At 36.0% G+C, this 23,315-nt stretch overlaps 1 protein-coding gene across 4 annotated transcripts in view; it reads right to left on the bottom strand.

Annotated features, from left to right (window-relative positions):
* The window catches only part of GAS2 (growth arrest specific 2), a 127,128-nt gene that overhangs the window by 56,924 nt on the left and 46,889 nt on the right, over positions 1-23,315 (bottom strand). For all 4 annotated transcript variants that reach the window (XM_082684143.1, XM_082684145.1, XM_082684144.1 and 1 more), the window contains 2 exons: positions 13,543-13,606; positions 3,960-4,101 (listed from right to left, as the gene is read on the bottom strand). In XM_082684143.1, coding sequence (XP_082540269.1) covers positions 3,960-4,101; positions 13,543-13,606 — 206 coding nt within the window. The remainder of the gene's footprint in view (positions 1-3,959; positions 4,102-13,542; positions 13,607-23,315) is intronic.

The raw sequence follows: 23,315 nt of genomic DNA, 5'->3' as shown, positions 1-23,315 counted from the left end.
GACGTTGATGGAAAAGAGGAAGAACGTTAAGAATGGTTTCTTAGAACGGAATTCAATTCATTGTGTGGGAACTCGCTCACAGTGAGCAAAGGCCAACCGAGAACTCAACACAACCCGATCTTTATTTACTTATTTATTTTGGATACAGTTGATTCCTTCTATCAGGACATCTGGAGAATGTATTAATCTGAATGAACTCCACATTCAGTGGGTTTCTCTAAAGATATCTTGATAAAGAAGGTGGCATGGATTATCCGCATAAAGAATTATCTTTTTTTTTTTTTTTCCAGGTTTCCACAATTCCCCTACGGAAATTTGAGGATACACAGGAAGTTTCAAACTGGTAGTTATTTTTGAAACTGTTCATGGAATATGATATCTTAGGACAACATTTCTTTTATTATTCTTTTTCCTTTTTCCCCTTCTTCTTTTTTGCTCCCCTTCTTTATTCTCCTTCTTTTCCCTTCCTTTCTTTTCTTTTCTTTCTTTTTTTTTTTTTTTGAGGAAATAACTTCGCCAGAGTAAAAATAGCCAATATTATTAACAAAACACAGGGACTTTGCAAGCAATCTCTATCTCTCTCTCTAATACCCCTATTCTGTAGCACACACCGCTGCTCAAGAATTTCAACTCTCCTATGGCTGGTAAGGCCTCACACACAGCAGAGCAGTTGCCATAGGAACTCTTTCCTTTTTATATTTGACATATAAAGCTCTGATTTAAACCGTGGGTGAGACCCAAATTATTTTTCTCTCTGTTACACTGTCCCTGAAACAAAACACACCAGTAAAAAACGACCCCTTAGCCAGAATGTGAATATTTCAATGCAATTTCCCCAATGTAGAGTGAAAAAGCCTGTAAAAGACGGCTGTGTCCAAGTAAGTCTGGAAAACTCCAGATTAAACAAGACTCTCTCAGAGAACTCACTAGTGCTTTTGATCTGTCAATGCATGCATTGCCAAACTCTAGATATGGACTATATAGTAAGCTGTATTTCTCAAAGGAACGTAACCATGGAATTCGTTCCCCTGTGGGGCCTCTGGCAGTATGTCTGATTAAACATTATTTGAGAAATGTTGGTTTAAAGGCTTTCAGAACAGAGTACAATAGTACAGAAACATCCACGTGACACATTTCCTACATTCAATTAAAACCCCTTAACTAAACAGTTATGTTCCCAAACTTCAAGTAAACGTCCAGGGGGTTAAAAGCTCTTCTGAAATCCCCTTCATGGTCTGCAGCTGAGAGAAAAGAACTTGGAGTAGGGAGAATAACCCCAGAGCAATAGGCCACTTTCAAGAGAGTACCTGTCTCATTCTACTGCTCAATGGGAGTCTTGGCAAGACTTTTCCAAAATCCCTTCCATGCTTTTTGCTCCACCTTCTCTTTCCTGTCCTTTTACTCCCCCTACCCAAGGGATGGCCACACATGGGACAAGATGGTGAAGGAAAGGAACCGGGTTCCTTCTAGCTACTTTTCCCAGGTTCATGTAAATGGCTTCAAGGGGCAACATCTCCACCATCTGCAAAGCTACAGCAAGGTTGAGTAAGTACAACTATTTCCAGAGCACATGGCTTTGCTTGATAAACAGAAGAAGGCAGAAGCTTTTTTAAACTTTTAGAACCTACACAGGTCATTTATCCCTCATGCATGCCTCTGGATAGAGACAGATGAATAAAATAGGATACTGTCGTGGAGACCAGGAGCCGCACCTTGAGAAGAATGGGCATTTATGTCCAATAAGGCACATACTTTATTAAATATACACAAAACTTTGGGGCATCAAGAACTAACTTGTCAGTTTTTCCTGGGATAAGAGATGCTGACAAAAACTTTATATAGGAGGCGGTGCCATCTGAATTTTATAAGATGAAAAAGTGCTTATATGAATATTCAAAGATTGAGTAAGCAGAAGTCTGAAGAGGAAAGCAAGTGAGGAAAAACACAGGATATAAAAATGACCTTGGAACTTTCGGATTAGGAGGCATGTTTATAATGGATACATCCGAATGCAAGAATAAGTCCACAGGGTAAAAAGTCCAGGAAAGGCAAAATGGGCCAGATCCTGGAGCGCTTATATGGTGTGTCAATGAGTTTGGGCATTATCCTGGAATGGGACAGGGAACCCCTATATTATATGAATCAAATCTGAGTTGCATTTTCTGCTGATCATTCCCGTAGCAATAATGTTCAGGAAGATAATTTCAAGAACAGAATAGTAAATAGTTATCCAACACCAGAAAGTGTTCTCTTAATTTGCAAACTAAAAAAAGTTCATTTGAGAGGCTACTTCGGTGGCTCAGTTGGTAGAGCGGCCTGACTCTTGATCTCTGGTCAGGTCATGATCTCAAGGTCTTGAGATCCAGCCTAGTCTGGGTCTCCAGGCTCAACACAGGCTCTGTTTGTCCCTCTCCATCCCCTTCCTTACTCTCCCCTGCGAGCACTCTCTCTCTCTCTCTCTCAGTCCCCTCCATCTAAAATAAATAAAGATAAAACTTTTTAAAGAAATTCATTTGATTCGGTGATCCATTCACTGAAAGGCTTAGGGTGATGTTGGCCAGAACTCTGCCTGTGATGGAGAAAGTAAACAGAGGTGACAGCTAAGAGGAAAGGAACAAAAATCAAGTGCAGTCGCCCCAGAGAAACACATTTATAAGAAAAACCAAAGGGCTTGTGACCAATCCTAAAAACTGTCCTGTGATTTAAAAAATTTTTTAGATAGCATTGGATACCAATATCCTTCCTAGTCTTTAATTCCTGAGCAACTCGAGCAAAAGAAACTAAATTAAACTGGTATTGGCTAAGATACCTTGACAAGCCAAGTTTTAAGTCTGCTGCCTTTAGAAATGGAAATTCTCAATCTGTCAAATTGTGGTACTTCTGGTTCTGTGACTCTGCAATATAGGCCGTAATGTTACGCAGGGAAAAGCAAAAGGCGAGCAATCTTTCCTCCACATCCTACAGGGTCAGTCAGCCCTTACCCCAGCTCTTCACAGCTCAGACCCTAGAGAAGGAAACTCAACTATGGGCCAGCATGGCTTTTCAGTCCTGCCTATTCCACAAAATGGCATTATGTTTGGTGCTGGTTTCTAAGTACCTTCCCCATGTATGAGACATACTTTAATCTAACATCCCTGAGGTAACTATTTTTTTGAAAAACTGCCCCCTTTTTTGTTTTTGTTTTTTTTTTTTTTTGCACTCAAAGTTTATGGGCTGGGAGGTGAATGCATGCACACAACCAAACACACTTCTTATAACCAAGAACTACTTTTAACAGACAACAGAGGAGCCCAAGAATTTTGATTCATCCAGGTTGCTGATCCTCCCGAATCTGTTCTCTGTGATTATGAGGGTCTATGAAAACATTCCCTACTCTACCAAAGACCACGACTCAAAGACTCTGCTAGTGAGAGGGGTGGGGACCACAGACAGCAAAACTGGGTTGGAGTCTCAGCTCCTCGCCCCTCAGCAGGCATCTTAAGTTCTGCTTCAGTTTCTTCAACGAGAAAGGAGCCCCATGATAACAAAAGCACTTGAAAAACAATGATCGATTCTAGCCCATAGCAGGCAGGTAGCAAAGGCAGTTCTGTTCCCTGTGGTATGTTGGTGTTCTCTTCTCCTACCTCAGGCTTCTTATCTGTGAAACAAAAAACCATACCCCAAAACATCAAGGTTGAACTGTTTGCAAAGATAATTTTTAGGAAGTTAGCTTATCCTAAAATTTCAGATACTACTCAGTAGAAATCAGGTCACTTTTTTTTAAACGACTGGCTCAGTTTGGAATCTCACAATGACTACTTCCACTGTTGTAGGACGACAAACTTTTTCATAGGATGTAAAAATGAATTTGAATGAAATTGAAATAGGTGAAGGTTAGATTGACAAGAGATTGTACAGAATGAATTTTGAAGTTCACAAAAGAGTAAGGGCTGGTAAGAAATCCAATCAACTTTACTTACGGCATCATCCAGTAAGTTCCCCGTACTCTTTTTTCCAGAAGACTTTGATGAAGGAGAAGGTGAAGGAGAGGGAGCAGAAAGTGTTTCTTCTTGTTCAATCTCTTTTTCCAATTTTATCAAACCAGGAGGCTCCACACCATACCTTTTAAGAGACACCACATCAGTACACATGCATAACTTCTAATGATTTACTTACCATATGTTATATTTGATCACGACCACCATAGGACCAAATTGCTGACTTTTTAAAACTAACTTTCTCTGGCACTGAAATGGTAAGTTCTAAAATTGGCCTCCCTTAAAGCAGGAAAAAGCACATATATCTGATTTTGATATAGATATATACATATACACTTATATTTAGATATGTATATAGACACATGAATAGACAACTGGCATATTAAGAATAAAAATACTCCATGTAATACATTGAGGCAATAACATGAGTTATCATGTAAACTTTAGTCTTCAGCTTTTAGATTTATTAGATTTGAGATTTGTAAATGAATTCCTATTTTGAAGACAAGCTTGTTAAAGATGAAAATAGCAATCCCCAAAATGAACATCCTTAAAGGATTTAACAGAGAAGAAATGACTGTTAATTGTATATACCTTCTTTGAGTCCAGAACAATGTTGTGTGGGATTATACTGTGTCCTAGATTATACACTTAAAAACAATGTAATGAAAGTAGGTATGGGGTCCAGTGAAAGAAAATGAACAAAATCAAATAGAGAAATAATTTAGAATAACAATGTTAAAAATTATGTTATAAATTATTAATACCCTAGAAGTTCAAAAAGAGAGATGTAATAGTTGTTATTGGCATTCTTATTTCCCATAAATGTAATTTTCTTTAGCTAAATTTAAAATTGGTTTGGTTTCTTAGATGCTTATCTAGTATACCTGGGTGAAGAAGACCAAAGATAATTCCAGAATGTGAAAGTTGTTAAGGATCTTTGGGATCATCTAGTTATATTTTACATTTTTACAAAATAAAGAATAAAGATCCAGAAAGGAAACAGAATCAGCTGGGAGCAAGACAAAGACGCAAATTCAGATTTTTTTCAGTGTAGGGCTTAGGTTCTTTTTCTCTGACATTTTAATCAGGTGATTACATGTTAGAAAGGAGAGGAATGAGTCATTTGGGAAGTTAAAAAATAGGTGATGGATAATCTATAAAGAAAATAATCTACATAGAATAAATACGTAGATGGTATGTCTACTACCTTAGAGTTAATAATATATTCAAAAGGTCATTGAATACAAAAGCTTAGATTATTGTTCTGTTCTAATGGCTTGTTACTTTAACTCACATCATCACACATGTGTTCAGGATACACTTCCAGAGGAAGCAACTTCCCCACTCTTGATGTTTTCGTTCTTGTCGAGGGTACTCAAATTAGTTTAATTCCTGGCCTCTCTCTTTCATTACTCACACTTTTCCAGCAAGACGGAGGGATTTATCAAACTGTAAAATCTAAGAATCAGTTAAACTTGCTTGACTCAGTTCACCTTTCTGAACAAGCTTTCTGAACTCAGCTCACACTTTCAGCTACAGGGAAGTAGTTGTCCCCAGAAAGGCCTCCATAGAAAACTCCATCTTTGTTTGTAATTAGGTAGTTAATTGCCCTATTTCTGGAGGTCAAAGACACTAAGCGTGTCTGCCAACTTGGATCTTTTTTTTTTATTTCTTAATTTTTTAAATTAACCTATAATGTATTATTTGTTTCAGGGGTACAGGTCTGTGATTCATCAGTCTTACACAATTCACACCCTCCCCACTGTCCATCGCTCAGCTACCCCATCCCTCCACCCTCCTCCACTCCAGTGACCCTCAGTTTGTTTCCCGAGATTAAGGGTCTCTTATGGTTTGTCTCCCTCCCTGGCTTCATCAACTTGGATCTTATCAGTAGTAAAAGTGATATTTAAGGTTCCATCATTAACTCTTTTATTCCATTCTCTAATATTTTTTTCCCAGAATTTAACAGGGTAAGGATGCATGCTGTGTCAGAAGCTCTTTGAGAACTGAAAACTTGGAATTTAGTACAAAACAGTCTAGCTCCACAGAAAAACTGCTTTCTTGAGAACCATCTCTAATGAACTGAATAATTTTTAGTTAAATAAATTGTTAGCTAAAAGACCTAGGCACTATTCATCATATATCTAATGTTTTATATATATTATCCAGTTAATGGGACATAATGGAAATAGGCACTAGACTGCAAATCTGTATCAGTGGAGACTAGTGTCTAATTCACAGCACCCTCCAGAGCCAGCATAGGTCCTGGCACACAGCAGGTACTTAAGGGCTGCCATATGAATGAAAAAAAAAAATCCTGTTGTATCATACAACAATAATTTTGAGATCCAAATATGAATTTAGTTTCATTGTCCTGGATCTTTAATTGCGTATCATTTTATCTTTTTTGAAGGTTTTATTTATTTATTTGATAGAGCGCATGAGTGGGGGGAGGGGGTAGAGGGAGAGGAAGACGGAGGGAGAATCTTAAGCAGACTCCCCGGATGAGGGCCGAGCTGGGGGTGGGCCTTGATCTCACGACCCTGGGATCCTGATGTGAGCTAAAACCAGGAGTCCAACAACTTAACTGAGCCATCTAGGTGCCTCAATTGCATATATCACTTTAATAAAACATGTCAATATTAAGTGCATACAAATGCTTTACCAAAAAATTTTCCAGCAGATTTTAAACCCTATCCAAAACTAAACCAATTACATTATTTTTCTTTCCAGTACTTCATTAGTTACACTGAAATCAACCCAGCATCTCATTACTGATGACAAGTACCAACAACACTCACATGGAGATTTGTGTATCCTTCTTCCCTGAGGTAGACTTGAGCTCACTGTGCCATTAACCTACTCTTAAAATTTAGCAAGTCGCTTGACCTCGAGAAGTCTGTTTTCTATCAGGAAAGTAGACATGAAACTGGCCTGCCCCAGAGGTCTGATGTCATGGTGTGGGGAGAGAGGGAGGGAGGATGCTGGAACAGCAGCTGCTACTGAACATCTTCAGGGCCCCCCACACATTCGGGCATCCTGACATACATTCTTTCTGAGGCTCCTTGTAAGTTCAATATAAAATGGAAATTCTAACTCCTGTTTTAATGTTGTTAGGAGAAATGAAAAGAGTATCCATCACAGGGGTGCCTGGGTGCATCAGAAGGTTAAGCGTCTGCCTTTGGCTCAGGTCATGATCTCCAGGTCCTGAGATTACACCCCCTATTGGGCTCCCTGCTCAGCAGGAAGTCTGCTTCTTCCTCTCCCTCGGCCTCTCCCCCTGCTTGTGCACAGGTGTGCACTCGCATGCTTGCAAGCTCTCTCTCTCTCTCTCTCTCAAATGAATAAAATCTTAAAAAAAAAAAAAAGAAAGAAAGAGTATTCATTATATGTTCAGGACAGTGTCTAACACATGGCACAGCCTCTGAAATTGTGTTGATAATTGATGAATCAAAGTTTTACCATTAGGAAACTACAGCACTAAAGAGTTTTTGACGAAGCTTTTGGAGTGAAAAATGTATTATACCATCAGATGAAATAAAGTAGGGGCCTGAAAATTAAGATGTAATGGAGTATTATTACTACAGTTTATATTATTACTCCTGTTTGTATCCTTTACAAAGCCTTTCTTTATACTCATTTTCTTAGAATTATAGAGCAGCAGAAATTTCTTAGTGCAGGATATAGCCAAACGAGTTAGAAATTCAGCTTTGTTCCTAACTCGTTGGATGAACTTCAGCAGGCAACTCTTTTTCATCTCCCCAGACTTCTTTGAATTCTTAGTCCATCAAGGTATAAAATTTTGTTATATTTAATGTTCTTAAGAGAATAACACAAACTGGGCTGTGAACCTAGAGGAATTTAATGCACTAGAATTCACAGCCAAAATTAAAAGTCAATCACAAGTAAAAACATCATATTTGAACGTATAAATTAAGCCAGTTGGAAAATATGATTTCATTTGTAATTGTTGGTGGATTCAGGCCACCTTTCAGGAACAGGCTGAATAATTTTTTTACTTTTCTTTTCTCTCTCTTTCTCTCTCTGCTTTTTACAAGTAAAATAATAATGTATTACTAGAGGAACAATAGGCTTCACCATGTCTGATCCAAAGTTAGCCTAAGTTTGAATGAAGTTGGTAACAAAGTCATACATGGAAAGCCTTGCCCTGGAGATTTTTCTTTATCTGGGAATGCTGAAAATTAGCTCTGCCACTGAACATAGAGAATCAACACTAAGCTCCAAATCTCTGCTTATATTGGCTTTTAAATACTTCAAGCTGCCTAGGGTAGAGTCAGCCAGTCCCAAAATGCACACTTAAATACGATTCATTGGCTTCCTGTCTGTCTGGAGATGTCAACAGGCTGTAAATCATGACATTCCCCTGAGGCTGGGGGCTCACACCTGCAAGCCAACTTGGTCACCAAATAGGTCTTTTTTTCTGCTCTCCAAAAGGTTGCTTTTACTGGTTTGCATGATTAATTCTATACCACCTCACATTTCTACTCTATGAGGTTGTCACAAATCTATACTGTTTTCTACTCCTTTCCAGCTATGAGATTTTTTGAATTTTGGGAGAGAGAATTTATTGTCTTCACACTGAATAAGGGTCCAACTAAAGAGAGTAAGAAGGTTGAATCCACTAAAACCAAACCCTTACATCTGTATACCCCAGTGAGGAATCTGGTTTTGTCTCATTGGAAAACAAACAAACAAACAAACAAACAAAAAACGCAAACTGCTAGAGACAGGATCTTCTGGTTAATAACTTTCTGAAGAAGTACTAGGAATGGCTTTTTCATTTTTCTGGCACATGACATGATTTTTAAGATTGGTCTAGATGACATAATTGAGCTTTCAAACTGAGCCCTGAACTAAGAGAATTTATAAACTTTTTAGTAGACTAGAGTTTTCAAACAAAGGACATCTGGGACTTATTTCAGTAGAGTAAGGGGGACACATTTTAGAAACTCCCCCTTTTTAAGGCAGATAAGTTTATAGATAAACAGATGAGTTTATAGTTGACAGTTTATAGATTCTTGCAAGATAGTTTTGCCCTATTTTTATACTGTTTTGAAGTAATTTAAAGATAGATTTATATTTGGAAGGAAATTTCACTCACGTGAGCACATGTGATATTCTTAGCAGAGTCAAATGTTTTAAATAGGACGTGTTAATTAATAAACCTTGTATAAGAATATTTTTATTTTAAGCAACACTTCATTAGGCCATGCATTGAAATAGGAGACTAACAAAAATGTTCACCAAGTATATTTCTTTCAAATGGCCATAAGTGTTATTCAAAATTAAAGAAACACTTAAAAATAATAATATAAAAAGCTCCACTAAGATATTAATTATTGATTATGGCCCCAGACCAAAATATCAAAAGTTTTTAACTTACAGCATAAAGTTAATCTTAGTTCTGTAGTCTGTAAGATGTCAACTTCATAGGGACATTTTTCAGCAATGAATATCAAAGCATTGTCATTAAAAAGATCTTTCAGGTTTTATTGACCTGCTTTTGCTGAGTGTTTTACTTTTTAAAAGGAAAACATGCATATTTTACACACAGAAACTGACATGGTTTCTGAAATATTAACAGTGGGATTTCACTCTCCAGTGATGATAGCTCTATTCAGTCGACAATAAAAGGAAGTTTTACCCATGAGAACAAAAATAAGTGGTCTCATTCTCCCATCTCAGAACTCAGAGAAGCCCACAGCTCTCAAAGGAGTGTCACTGAGTGTTCCCAGTCAGGAGAAGATGGCAGAGAATCAGAAACATCTTGAGAATCATATCTGAAGTGATGTGGATACTTTTAAGATGACATTTATGTAATTTCAAGGAATTAATGTTTAAAATCAAATATTAAAAACATCAACTGTCAGTGATTATTAGAAAAATGTTCACAATTCATAAGATTGTACTGGGGACTTCATTATAGTAAAAAACTCATCAAGTGTGTGTACAAATTAATGTACTGATTCATAAGAGCTTTCCCCAAATCACTTCTAGTTTTGGCTAATGATGTCTTAACTCAGTAATTTCTGTAATCCTCTAATGGAGGCACTAGGAGAGGAGGAAGCAGAAGGTAAGGATGCAGACATAGTTTCAATATGTTCAAAGAAAATTTTAGGAATAAAATGAGGTCAGGTGGATGAATTTTCCTTTTTTTCCCCCCTTTAACTAATATGCTCCAACATACAGCTTAGGGAGTGAAATTTGGATTTAGTGGTTTCTGTCTGTAAAGCACAATTGAACTTCCATTCAAATAATAATAAAAAAAAAAGATAAGATCTTCAAATGTGTACAGATAGAAACTTAAGCAGACATGTATACTTAAATGTTCAATCTATCCGATTGATATTCAACTGTTTTACCTTATGCTACACACAACAAAAGTAACACCCTAAATGATCTCAGCATGTTTTCTGGGTTTCAGTGTAAGTACAGTATTTCATGTCACTCAAGTAAGTGAAGAAAATAAAAGCAAGGTTTATAAATAGAGCATTGTAACATAAGGGTTATCTTAATCCTTAGATAATTCCTTTTTGAAATTAGTAATATCTTTGTAATGTGAATAATTACTGCCTTCACCAGCGTACATGGTTGTTAAGTATGGTCAGAAATGGAGCAACCCGGGACGCCTGGGTGGCTCAGTTGGTTAAGCAGCTGCCTTCGGCTCAGGTCATGATCCCAGCGTCCTGGGATCCAGTCCCACATCGGGCTCCTTGCTCAGCAGGGAGCCTGCTTCTCCCTCTGCCTCTGCCTGTGCTCGCTCTCTCCCCCTCTCTCTCTCTGATAAATAAATAAAATCTTAAAAAAAAAAAAAGAAATGGAGCAACCCATTTGTATCATAAATAACAATGACGATGGTGATAATCCTAATACTAGCAGGATGAAAATGTGGGGGGTAATGGATCGACTAATGGCATAGACTGTGGTGTGGTTGCACAGATATACACTCATCTCCAAGCTCATCAACTCGTATACATTAAATATGGACACCTTTCTGTATGTCACCCAATAAACTGGTTTTCTTAAAAAAGAATGATAAAGAAATGGAGCAACCCAGACTATCAGTTTCAAACTGGGGGAAAAAAAAACACATAAAACTTGACATGATCCATCACCATGAAATTGACCAGGCCCTTATGATTCTCTGTCATTAAAATTAAGATCTTAATTTGTTTTATGTACTATGGCAAGGGGTAATTTATGCCAGACTTGGAACTGAAGGAAAGGGGATTTCTAAAGGGATTTGTCATTGGGTAGCATGTCTTCTCCTTTGATGAATCCGTCATAGTTATAAAGTCTGGTCCAGGGGCGCCTGCATGGCTCAGTGGGTTAAGCCGCTGCCTTCAGCTCAGGTCATGATCTCAGGGTCCTGGGATCAAGTCCCGCATTGGGCTCTCTGCTCAGCAGGGAGCCTGCTTCTTCCTCTCTCTCTCTCTGCCTGCCTCTCTGCCTACTTGTGATCTCTCTCTGCCAAATAAATAAATAAAATCTTAAAAAAAAAAAAAAAGTCTGGTCCAGCAGGATTCCTAATCTGAGTGCTCCAGTAATAAAAAGCATAATTAAAAAAATAAAATAAACCCAGAAAATAAGCAAATATTATAAACTAACAAGAGAATAATGACATCGCGTGACTAATTCTGCAGATGGTACACCACCTTCTCTCTACCTGTATATCATGGCTTTCAGAATCACGATGCTGACTTGATTCATGTATTTAGATTATTAAAACAACAAAATGGAATCTGGTCCTTTAGAATATTCTAGCAGTATAATTAAAATTTAAATAATTGAACAAAGAATGTTCTGCCTTATCTCTTAAGTAGAAACCATCCATGTTTCTCTCACTCTAACATTTCAGTGGCAGCCGCTCATTTATTGAAATTTTACTTTGTGTGTTTTTCTTCCCCTTGTATTTTTCACTTTCCCCCTTTTAGGGCATATCTGTAGAGTTCAAAGGATACCATTCCTTTGACTCAAGGTTGTTTGCCCTACAGGTCAGAAGCCCCAAGACTGGGTGGCTTAGCAGAGTCCTAGAAGCAACTGATGCCGTTGTCTTGCTCCCTCATAGAACCCAAGAAGGTGACAGTTCTGTAGGGGGGGTGGGGTCCAAAGAAAGAGTGGAACACTCCAAGCTCAAACTAAGCCCCAGTAGTAGAGGCCTCAGAGAACAGAGGACCGGGGACCCTTTCCCATGGTCTTCACACAGTATCTGAGAACAGTATGGGAGAGAATAGGGAAACCTCCAAATGTCTCAAATTGGCTTTTTCATTTTGAGTGGAGCCTCAGTCATACTTAATTTGATTTTTTTAAATTAAAGACTCTTCCTCATACCCACATACTGTGGTAAAGTAAAATTCATACTTGATATACAATTTGTTGAGATCATGTTGTCGATCATGTTTTATGGAACCTGGAGTTACTTCTGATTGCAGGTTAATTTCCCATTGGATCAAAACCAAAAATAAAAACAAACAAAAAAGCCCAGGTCTATTCACTGGCAGCAAGCTTTCTACCCATTGCTGTAATTTGCTGATGGGTATGCCTCGTATTTTCTTTACCCCGATTTTCTTTATAAATTTTTCTTTGAGAGTTTTCACCCAGAGCTAGCTCTCACTTTATCTTATTGGCTCATCTGATCTCTATCCTAACAGTATACCCAGATTTTGATGAGAAACATCTAAATAATTCGAAATTTATTTTGAATCAAGTCTTCTTTGACCACTTACATCTTTATTTCTAATTCTTTGGGTTTCGTAGAACTGTCAGAAGTTCTGTTTGGTCATTTGTGAGAAAATGAAAGATAAGACACGAAACCAAAGCAAGTCACATGAGGTAATAAAGTCCTTTTCTCTGTCTATTTAGCTATGATTTTTACTTTTACAATTACTTTTTTTTTTCCTAGAAGAAAATGATTCCAAACGTATCTTCACATATGAAAGAAAATATTCTATGCCTTTCTCTAATGAAAATACGGAGAATAACTGAAAAATTATCCCCCCCCAACTTAGCAGTAGAAGCTAAAAGACCTGAGACATGGGATGCTGAATGAGGGAAAATGAAAAAAAAAAAAGAAATTTATTTAATAATAAACTTATCAAATATTAGTAGATGGTATTAGGGATTACATTAAGAACTAAATTATAAAGAATAAACAGAAAGAGAGGACGTGAGGAGTTGGGAGAGAGAGACAGAACAGGAATAGACTTTAGCAGAAAGAGTAATTGTCACACACAACTTGATGTACAAGACCCTCCCCCACCCCCCAAGAAAAGACTGGAAGGCAAATGTATTAGATGAGAGGATATGCTTTTAGTAAATTCTTATTAGATATAGTGGCTTTGACAAGATTGTAGGGCTAGGAATATTGGTGTCATGCTTTAAGTTTGAACAATTGCTCTTGAGATGTTTGTACAAATTATATTTGGAAAAAATAACTTCTCAATGTGCGGGTTAAATTAGCAATGAAAAGCCAGCAAGCTTCTCAGTTGCTTCAATGCGGAGATGGTCCACGTCTTGAAATAGTGGCAGCAGTTTGACCTACCTGGCTGCAATCCGGCCAAGCTCCAGCAAACAGAGACACACTTCTCTGGGTTGCTTGTGGAGGACTGAAAGACAAGACAGAGGTGGACACCTTTACAATAGAAGGGATTGTAAAGCCACTCAATAGCGAACAGGCTTGCCAATGATCTCTCGTTCCTCATGCTTCCCGTCAATGAGCTCGTCTTCTTTCTCACATTCACAGAAGCCATCCCAGCCCACGGTACACTGAGCTCTACCGAAGTCTTAAACCAGCTTTCAAAACTCTCTGCCTCACCTCTCTTCTCAAAGTCATGAGTCTCAGGAAATCTTACCCTGAGTTAATTTCATCCTGAAAGTGTTTTCTTTTATTACACAATATTAGTAAGTTGATCTTGGAAATATATGTAGTTGTCATTATGATATAAATAGTTGAAATTTAAAAATACCCAGCACATGGAAGACCATGGAACAAAGCTGGACTCTGCAAAATCCTGAGTCTACCTCATTAATGATTTGAGCAGAAATAATGCAATGAATAAGGATAAAAGTGATACACCACAGTCCTTCATTATCCTCCAAGCAGTGACATCAAGTGAGACTCTGAAACTTGATGTTCTCTGCTAATCAAATCTGATTAAATGATACTTTAGAAAGATATTCTTTCAACTGAATGGATTTGTAAATATGTATCAATATATACCAATAATCAACTTTGTCCATAAAATGAGCAAATTAGAAGACTGTTCTTTGTATTGATCAGATTCTAATATATTCTGATTGCTTAATAAATCTTGCTTTACTAATTGGTTTGGACGCATTCAGTAATGCTGACAAATCATAGTTGCATTCGTTGAGTCTACCAAAAGTGTATGTACTGCTTATATTGCTCTCTTTTTAACAAGCTAGAGCATTTTAAATACATTGTTATGTACTGCACCTAATAAAGCCAACAGATATTTAAAAAATAATAATTCATTGAGAATGGTCTTTATAGAGATAATATCCTGATAAAAGAAAATACTAGCTTATTGATCAATTTTAAGAAAAACAGTAATATTGCTTTAATTCTTAAACATAGAATTTTATAATAATTCCAGAATTATTCTATTCCTTTAACTTAAATGTCTAATTCTTTTACTCCACAGATTATGGTACTGGCAATATTTGGTCCACTGACATCAAAATGGAATTTATTGGGAGTTTGTGGTGAAGAGAAAGAGAACATTTACTTGGATTGTAAAAGTACATAATTGGCTTTAAACAGACACAATTTTATTATCTTGTTATAAAATGTCATTTTGAAGCTCACAAAATAAATTCTATTTCCATCAATAATTTTCATTAAAAAAGAATTATGGAAAAATCTCGACTATAGAATATTCCAATTCTTGGTAATATAAAGTTTGGTGTTAGGTGACCCTGAGTGAATTCCCCTCATCAGGAGGACTAAAGTTATTTCTAATTAAAGGATCTAAAAATAAGGATAGTTAATAACTCCAATTTCAAAGGCACCACTGGTTGACTCAGGCTGGAATGATACAAACTTCACAACTTCATTGAATCAACTGCAGTGCCATTTAACATATGGACTGTAATACCACAAAGGCATCAATTTCAAAAAGAGAACAATCACAAACATCACAACACAGAAGCAGACGATGTAAATCAATCTTTCTGTCTAGATAACAAATTCTTTCTGATTTAGGCCTTTAAAAAACCCCATCCATGGAACAAAGCAATAAACATCAGTTCTGAATGGAAAAAAGAATACATAAAAACTTAGGAGAGGAAGATTTTTTTTTTAGGCCCTGTTAATACCCTCATCTTCAGTGAATGCAATGCAAAGTAAGTGGCTATAGCTCTGGAAGTCTTGGACACAATTTCCTGTATTTCTTGATGGAAATAGGGTCAAAATATAAAAATTACTACTAACCTGACCAAATTGTGTCAATGTGCAGTCAATAACCAGTTACAAAAAGTAATACCTGACCCACCTATAAAGATTCCTTAACCAACTCATTATCTGTAGTTTGAGGACTATGTAAGTATTGGAATAGATACATTTTATAGAAAATAAAATTCATCCTGAAGAAAAACAATAATGTGAGTAACAAAGACATATGTGAAACACGTTACTATTGTGTATTTCTTTGCTTCCTCAACTGAGCTAGCAACTTAAAACAGCTTTGGCATGCCCAACTCACATGCTGAATCTACCATTAGACTCATTAGAAAATCAGTTTTGGCAAACGAAGAAGTAACTGCATGATTCTTCATTTTACATCCTTAAAAGAATATTTTATATATATATGTGTGTGTGTGTGTGTGTGTGTGTGTGTATGTGTGTGTACATATATATGTAAATTTCATAAATAAATTTTTTTCGTATCCTTAAAATAAGACAAATGAACCTCTCCCTCAGCATAATTTCTTAGGAAAAACTAGTAGGATGATTATTGTACTTCCCAATTTTCTTAGAAATGTTATTTTTCATAAAGAAAATAAATTGCCTCAAAAAACCCCCTGTGTTATTGTCTCACATAGTAATGCCTTTTTAAAAAGCAGGTATATTATGCCTGGCCTATAAAGACCAAAAAACCCCACAAAAATGAAACAAAACAAATCAAAAAACAACGTCTGTTGACTAGTGAGTGATGAATGAGATGAAGCTGTAGAGGTGCATAATTTAGCACAAAATAGTAACTACCAGTAGGCATTTACAACTCAAAAATCGAGGTTGATGACAATCATCCAGTGATGATCATGGTTTCGACAAGGAACAAGCTAAACAAAGACTAACATCTTAACCTTGTGTCTTGAGAAAGTGCCAATGATGTCAATGTTCACTTAATTGTAAAAGCAAATACTCTTGCTTTATGGGCATATAATTAAATTCAAGAGTCTTTAAATAGTATCTAAATTCCCAAGGAGGTGACTTTGTTTGGTTTGTGCACTCAAGCAAGTTTCTAAAGTAAGTTGATAGAGTATAGTGGCCATGGGATTCAAACCACAAAGATCTGGGTGTGAGTATCAACTCTAAGGCTTACTGGTTGCATTATCTTGGGAGGTTATTCTATAATATCTCATTTTTCTGAGGATAAACAAAATTGCATATCTTGGAAGGTTTTGGTGAGGATCAAACAAGGTAATATTTATTTTTATTCTTTTTTTTTTTTAAAGATTTTTATTTATTTATTTGACAGATCACACGTAGGCATAGAGGCAGGCATAGAGAGAGAGGAAGAAGCAGGCTCCCCACTGAGCAGAGAGCCCAAAGCGGGGCTCGATCCCAGGACCCTGGGATCATGACCTGAGCCGAAGGCAGAGGTTTTAACCCACTGAGCCACCCAGGTGCCCCTTTATTTTTATTCTTGACACAGTGTGTGGCACATAGGAAAGACTTGCCCAATGCTAGCTTATTAGTTTTTAAAATTTTTGTTATTATAAATTGTTTAAAGATTGTGTTCATTTGGCTTAGTCAACAATAATTCACTTATTTTTTTCCCTAAAAACATTTTTGTGTGTGTGCACCAATCGGGCAAAATTCACTATGCTAGGCATGATAAAAACTTTGGAATAAAAAAATTACTATTGGTATAATATGTATAATCTTAAGTGGTCTATTATAATGAGTATATATTGAATATTTTATTATTTATATCAGAGACCACTAATTATAAATCAATCTAAATCAAATCCCAGGTTAAGTAGGTCAGTTTGGTCAGCATATACAAAAATATAAAGCAGATAACCGATAGTTATTACAAGTTTGTGCTAAGTATAAAGCTTAAGAAAAATTGTCATTTTGTGAAACAGCAAACACCTTACCATTAATTTTTCTGTATCTGAGAATAAAATAATTTATATGAGTCCATTTTTAGTAAATTACCTAAGTTGATTATAAAAGACAAATTTTGTATATTGCATTTAAACAAAAGCTTTTGTATTGAGTCATAAGGATACTCATCTTAAATCATTTTAATGATTCCCCTTTTTGAAAAAACAATAAAACTTCTCCTTATACTAAAGTTTACACTAGAAAACATTTTTTTCACTCTATCATTGAAATATTCATATGGTTTTTGCTTTGAGTTAGAAGAGGGAATCACTATTGTTTTCTTTCATCTAAAATATTGTTTTTTAAAAAATAGAAAGCTATCCAGCCAATGGTCATTATTATGTGAAGGATTTTATCATTGGATTTTTTTAAATAATCAAAACCACCTCAAAGAAAATCATAATGCAGAACAGCTCTGAGAAAAGTAAGACAGATCCCTATTCAAAAATATGTGGCAAGAGACGCAGTCTTATAACCTAGATTCTATAAAAATCTCAAGGGCATCAAATGTCAAATGGAGTGCTGCTGGCTCCAGGAATAGAAAATGAGGTCTTCCACTAAAGCAAAGGATAGAGTTTCAATGTCACAAAATCTGCAAGGATAAAATGCATTTGACCATAAATGTAATTTATCTAAATATATTAAATTTTAACACATGGGCAAAGAAATGGAAACACGAAAAAGTGTGTTGTCTGCTTGGTGTGTGTACAATAAAGACTACAATATTAACACTGGTTTTAAAGGAGACTGGGCTAATTTAGATTTAAATTTAGGAAGGAAACTTGAAAAAATACACTTTGGCTGATTATTATTTAATTGTGAAAATACCATAAATTAATAGTTGTCCACCTTCCCAGAGTAGAGAACAAGTTCTAGTACTCAGAAAGAGAGGTGTGATAGAAAATACAATACACTTGAAGTCAGAAGGATTGGGATCTAGTCTAGACAGCATCATTTTTTCATTTCCCAAACAGGCATCTTGCCTTCTACTTGCTCCCCCTTACGAGGGGATTTATGGTTAAAAGTACTTGGTACATATGGCAAGTGCTCAATAAATATTACTCCCTTGCTACTTAAGTGGGGTCCACAGACCAGCAGCTTTGGCATCAGCTGGGAGCTGGAAAAAAATACAAAGTATTCGGTCCCACCCCAGACTTATTGATAAGAGCTTATATTTAAACAAGTTCTCCAGGTGATGGGTATGCACTTTAATGTTGGAGAAGCACTGTATTAACCAATGTCGTGTATTATAGTAAACATCAGTTATAATTCCTGTGTTTTGTTAAAAACATTCAAATGTGCTTTGGGAGATATATCTATATATCTCTCTCTATATAGATATATATTCTCAAAACACTCTACAAATGTTTCACATAACAGTGATGATGATGATGATTGGAAGAAAAATAATTCATGCTTTGGATTAGCCCTTAGTGGTGATTATGAGCATTTCTCTTCTGCCAGGATTAATAAAGCACAAAAGTTGCTTCCCAAAAAGTGAAGGGCTAGTCACAAACCTCTCCCTTCGTCATGTCACTCCTGGTAAGACCCATGCAGAAACCTTTGAGTTTGAAGGTAAGAGGCAATTAGGAGTAGCACAGAAATTTAGGTACCTTTAAATTTGAAACTGATCTCAGGGAGGCCAAAGAAAAGACAAAGCACAGATTTTCACCAGCTCATGAATGCTGAGTCTGTGTGTACCCAGATTTCTCAGAATCACTGCTCACTTTTCAAATAGGCTACGACATCCACATATTCATGCAAACCAAGATAATTTGTTCAAAATTTCAACAATTATGTATGATATATAGAAGAAAATCTATGGGGGGCTCATTCAGTTAAGCATCTGCCTTCAGCTCAAGTCATGATCTCAGGATCTTGGGATCGAGTCCCTCATCAAGCTCCCTGCTCAGTGGGGAGGGCCTCTCTCTCTCCCTCTTCCCCTCCACTTGCTTGTTTCTCTCTCTCTCTTTCTCTCTCTGACAAATAAATAAATAAAATAGTAAAAAATAAATAAAATCTAGTTAATTGCCTTTGCCACTAAGTTGAGAAATGTCCTAGAATGAATAGTGCCCTTCCTTTCCTCAGTACCCGAACCTTATGAGAAATTAATAGATTACATCACTAACACTCAGAACAGCAACAAGAGGCAAGACTTTTTCTAATTCAGTCTACATTTATGTTTTATTTTTCCTCTTACTTGAAATAATCATATGACCTTCTAAAATTATTCAAACAGAGGGACATGATCTCTGATAAAGCTGAATTCTGATTCTGGCTGGGCGGCTGAGAAGTGTACTTGGGGCAAGTTATTTAATTCTCTGGGTCATTCTCATTTATAAAACGTTGGTTGTTGGAGGATTAGATATGGTAACATGTGTACTACCTGGCCAACAGTAAGGAGCACATGGTTATTATTACTGAATATGGTGCAGCAAAAATTTGATTCTGGGAAAGCTAGAAAGCCATTTGCTTCCCTAATTCAACACTGACTCAGCTGAATCCTGACTTAATACTCATTCCAGGGAGACATTTAGTTCTCCCAATCAGATTCTTTACTGTTTTTTCTTACATTTGCTCTGGCATAGGGCAAATGGTTAAATTTGGAAAGACTATCTGAATTCAAAAGGAAAAAACAGAATTGAGATGCTAACCAAGTAAGTATAAGAACAAGTTTTAAAAAACCAAAAGCCTAAAATAAATTGTCCCTGGCAAAGAAACTAAATATAAATGACTCATAGTGCTGAATGGCTACCTTGAAATTGTTGTCTATACTAGTAATAGTAATTATAACCTTTTTCCCACAGAAATACTTTTCGAGTCCTCAATACAGACGACAAGCGATGACTTATCAAACACTGGAAGGTAGACAAAGATTCTTTTTCTGATGTAACAGATGACTTCCAAGTATAAAATGGAAAACAATGTTTACAAATCCACACACAATCCTTTTTAATTTTCCACAGAAGCATCAAACTCATACTGCATATAGACCGGTGCTTGACCAACATTCAGATAACAAAGGATTTTGTAAAACTACTTATCAGAGTCATGCATCAACAGAAAATAGTGCCACACAGCAAACACAAACACAGAAAAGAAAAACAGAAAAAAATCACACATATTTGCATGCTAGCACAGCAGAGAGCAAACCCTTTTCTCGCTGAGTAGATTCTTTCTCTGAGAAATAGATGAAGAATTGTCACTGGCTTCCAAATCCTACAATCATCCAATAACATAATGATATTGACACAATTACAGCAAACAAATTTATGCATTTTTAAAGTATTCTCCCCCCAACCTTCTTTCCCCCCCATCTCCCAGCTCGGCAGAATGCTTACAAATTAAGCAACATAAACAAGACTCTGGAAAAATAATGACACTTGGCAATTTCTAAGTTACTATACTAAAGTAAATTACAAATTATAAATCCCTACACAAGTATATCACTAATTGAAAAAAATAGTTTCTTACTTAAAGTCTCATATAAGAGCATCAATTTTAGGATTCATAACCTAAAACTTTTTAAGATTGAGAATAAATCATAGGTTTTTGGTCTTAATTTAAATGATAAAAATGTGCCATATCAAAATATTCAGCCTTATGTTGGAAAAGGTTACTAAAATATTTAAGCCTGGAAAAATCATTATATTTACTATTAAGAGACTATTAATACATTCTATAAACTTTTATACCTCTGTCAAACTGAAAACAGATATTGCTTTCACACTAGAAATCTTCTAAATGCTTTTTTTTTTTTTACTCCACTATTAAAAGTAAAGTTCATTTCTTTTAAAAAATTTATCGGAAGAATATTTTGTCTTTAGGCTGATAAACTATATACTATTAAATTCAAGGAAACATTCATGTTCATTTTTTTAAACTGATCAAACAATCGGGATTTACAATTAGGATGGTAATTGTTAATTTACAATTAATAATCTTAAATATTTTTAAGGAATCCAATGAAATCAATTATGAAACATGATAAAAACCAATTTCTAGTCATTGGTCTACATATCAACCTGATTTGAACAGTGGGGGTTATCACTGAGCATAAAGTGTAGACCCACAGTGATAAAGCATGTTCCACAGAGCACAAAAGATGTGTATCATCTGTTCTTACTGCAGTGTAAAAGTCTACAGTCACTTGAAATGTCTGTTTAACCTCAATATTATAAGCAACATAAACAAGACTCTGGAAAAATAATGACACTTGGCAATTTTGCCATTATAATTCTCAATGTGTAAGATTTTAAGTCAACAAATAATGCTCTATACAAAATGGTTCAAATTGTATCTTAATATAAAGAAAATTAATTGTTCACGCTTTAGATTACATGTCATACCTGTTTGCTCTCTCAATTTTGTTAACAGGTAATGGAAAAAGAAAATGACATCATTGACAAGTAATTACTATTTATCTTTCCTTCAAATTCTGAGAATATATTTTATTGTTGTTTACTAGATATAAATGGGTGGCCTCATGTTCATAATATTTTGTGAGTTTTCTGTATTCTTAAATAGTCTCAAGAATATTATTTTTGGTTGGTATCTGTGGATAATGACTCGAGTTGGTTTAAGATATCACTAAATGTTATAGATTCCTTTCATTTCCATTTGTTTTACTGTTAGAAAAAAAATTCAGTGGACATTCTGATGCCTATCATTACTTACTGTCTTTGGATAAAATTTTAGAAACCAATTTGACAAAAGAACATAAATACTTGTAAGGTCTTTGATACACAATGTCAAATTGCCCTCTAAAGAAGGCATACCAATTTCTAGTTTTCTTCAGCAATGTATAGAAGATCCTATTTTCCCTACATACTCAACACTAAGCATATAATTTTCTCAATCTTTGCTAATTTTTCATAGCTTATATGTGCATTTACCTTATTGCTAAGCTGTCCAACATTTTTATATTTTTATTAGTTTTTTTTTTTTCATTTAAATTCAATTAGCTAATACAGAGTACATCCCTGGCGTCAGTTGCAGAGTTCATTCAATAAGTCATCAGTTGTGTACCACTCCCGGGGCTCACCACATCATGTGCCCTCCTAGGTTTTTTTATGTCTTCTACGACAAGGCTGCTCATGACCTTTGTTCGTTTTTCTATCGACTCTTTTTTGAAACACTATTCGAGATATGGTGAATTTACGATCTGAGAATTGACATTTCTCAGAGAAAAAATTATCAAGAATTTCACAGAAGATAAACTACAGGTTATACTCTGTATGTGATTGTGTCGTGTGGCATCGAAAGTTATCTGCCAAGAATCCAAAAGGCAAGAAACAGGAGGGAAGCATATGGGATAAGCTGCTAGCCATGCTCTGCAGTTCCTCCCTGGCATACCTTCCCCACCACGGAGATTTCTTGTCATTAGCTGTTGAAAGAGAACAGATTGAGCGAGTTGTGAATCAAGATCCCCTTGCAAATAACTACAAAAGAGCTCTGCAACAGAGGGTAGCCTATCAGTTGCCACAAAGATAAGAATGCTCTATGCTGGCAAAGACCTTTGAACAGCTAAAGACAGAAGCCTCTTGATACACACTGGGGACAGTGATCTGCTTTATCATTCATTCAAATAGATTTTCCCCCTTCATCAGGGCATCTTTTCATTTTATTTGCTGTTCAAAACACTGGGACACAAAGGACGCACTTCATCTTGTGCGCTACTGAAATGAAATCTTGAGGTAGGAAAAAAAAGAAAAACCCTTGCCCTAAATTCCCTTTCAAAAGTGAAGTGTGAAAAGACATCAAGCAGAGTACACAGTGTTATTGTTGTGAGAAAGTCAATTCTGCAACACAGAGACCAACGCCATCAGCCCTGGCTCAATCGCTTCCTTACCCACAGTGAATCATACGAAAAATCAAAGAAGAAAGGGTTCCACTTGGAGAAATGGAATTTCTCATTGTCCTTCCTCTTGATTATGATTAACATCTACGGGCACAGC

This window comes from Mustela nivalis (assembly GCF_964662115.1).
Source record: "Mustela nivalis genome assembly, chromosome: 9".
NCBI classification, from domain to species: domain Eukaryota; kingdom Metazoa; phylum Chordata; class Mammalia; order Carnivora; family Mustelidae; genus Mustela; species Mustela nivalis.
This window is presented reverse-complemented; position numbering and strand designations above follow the sequence as displayed.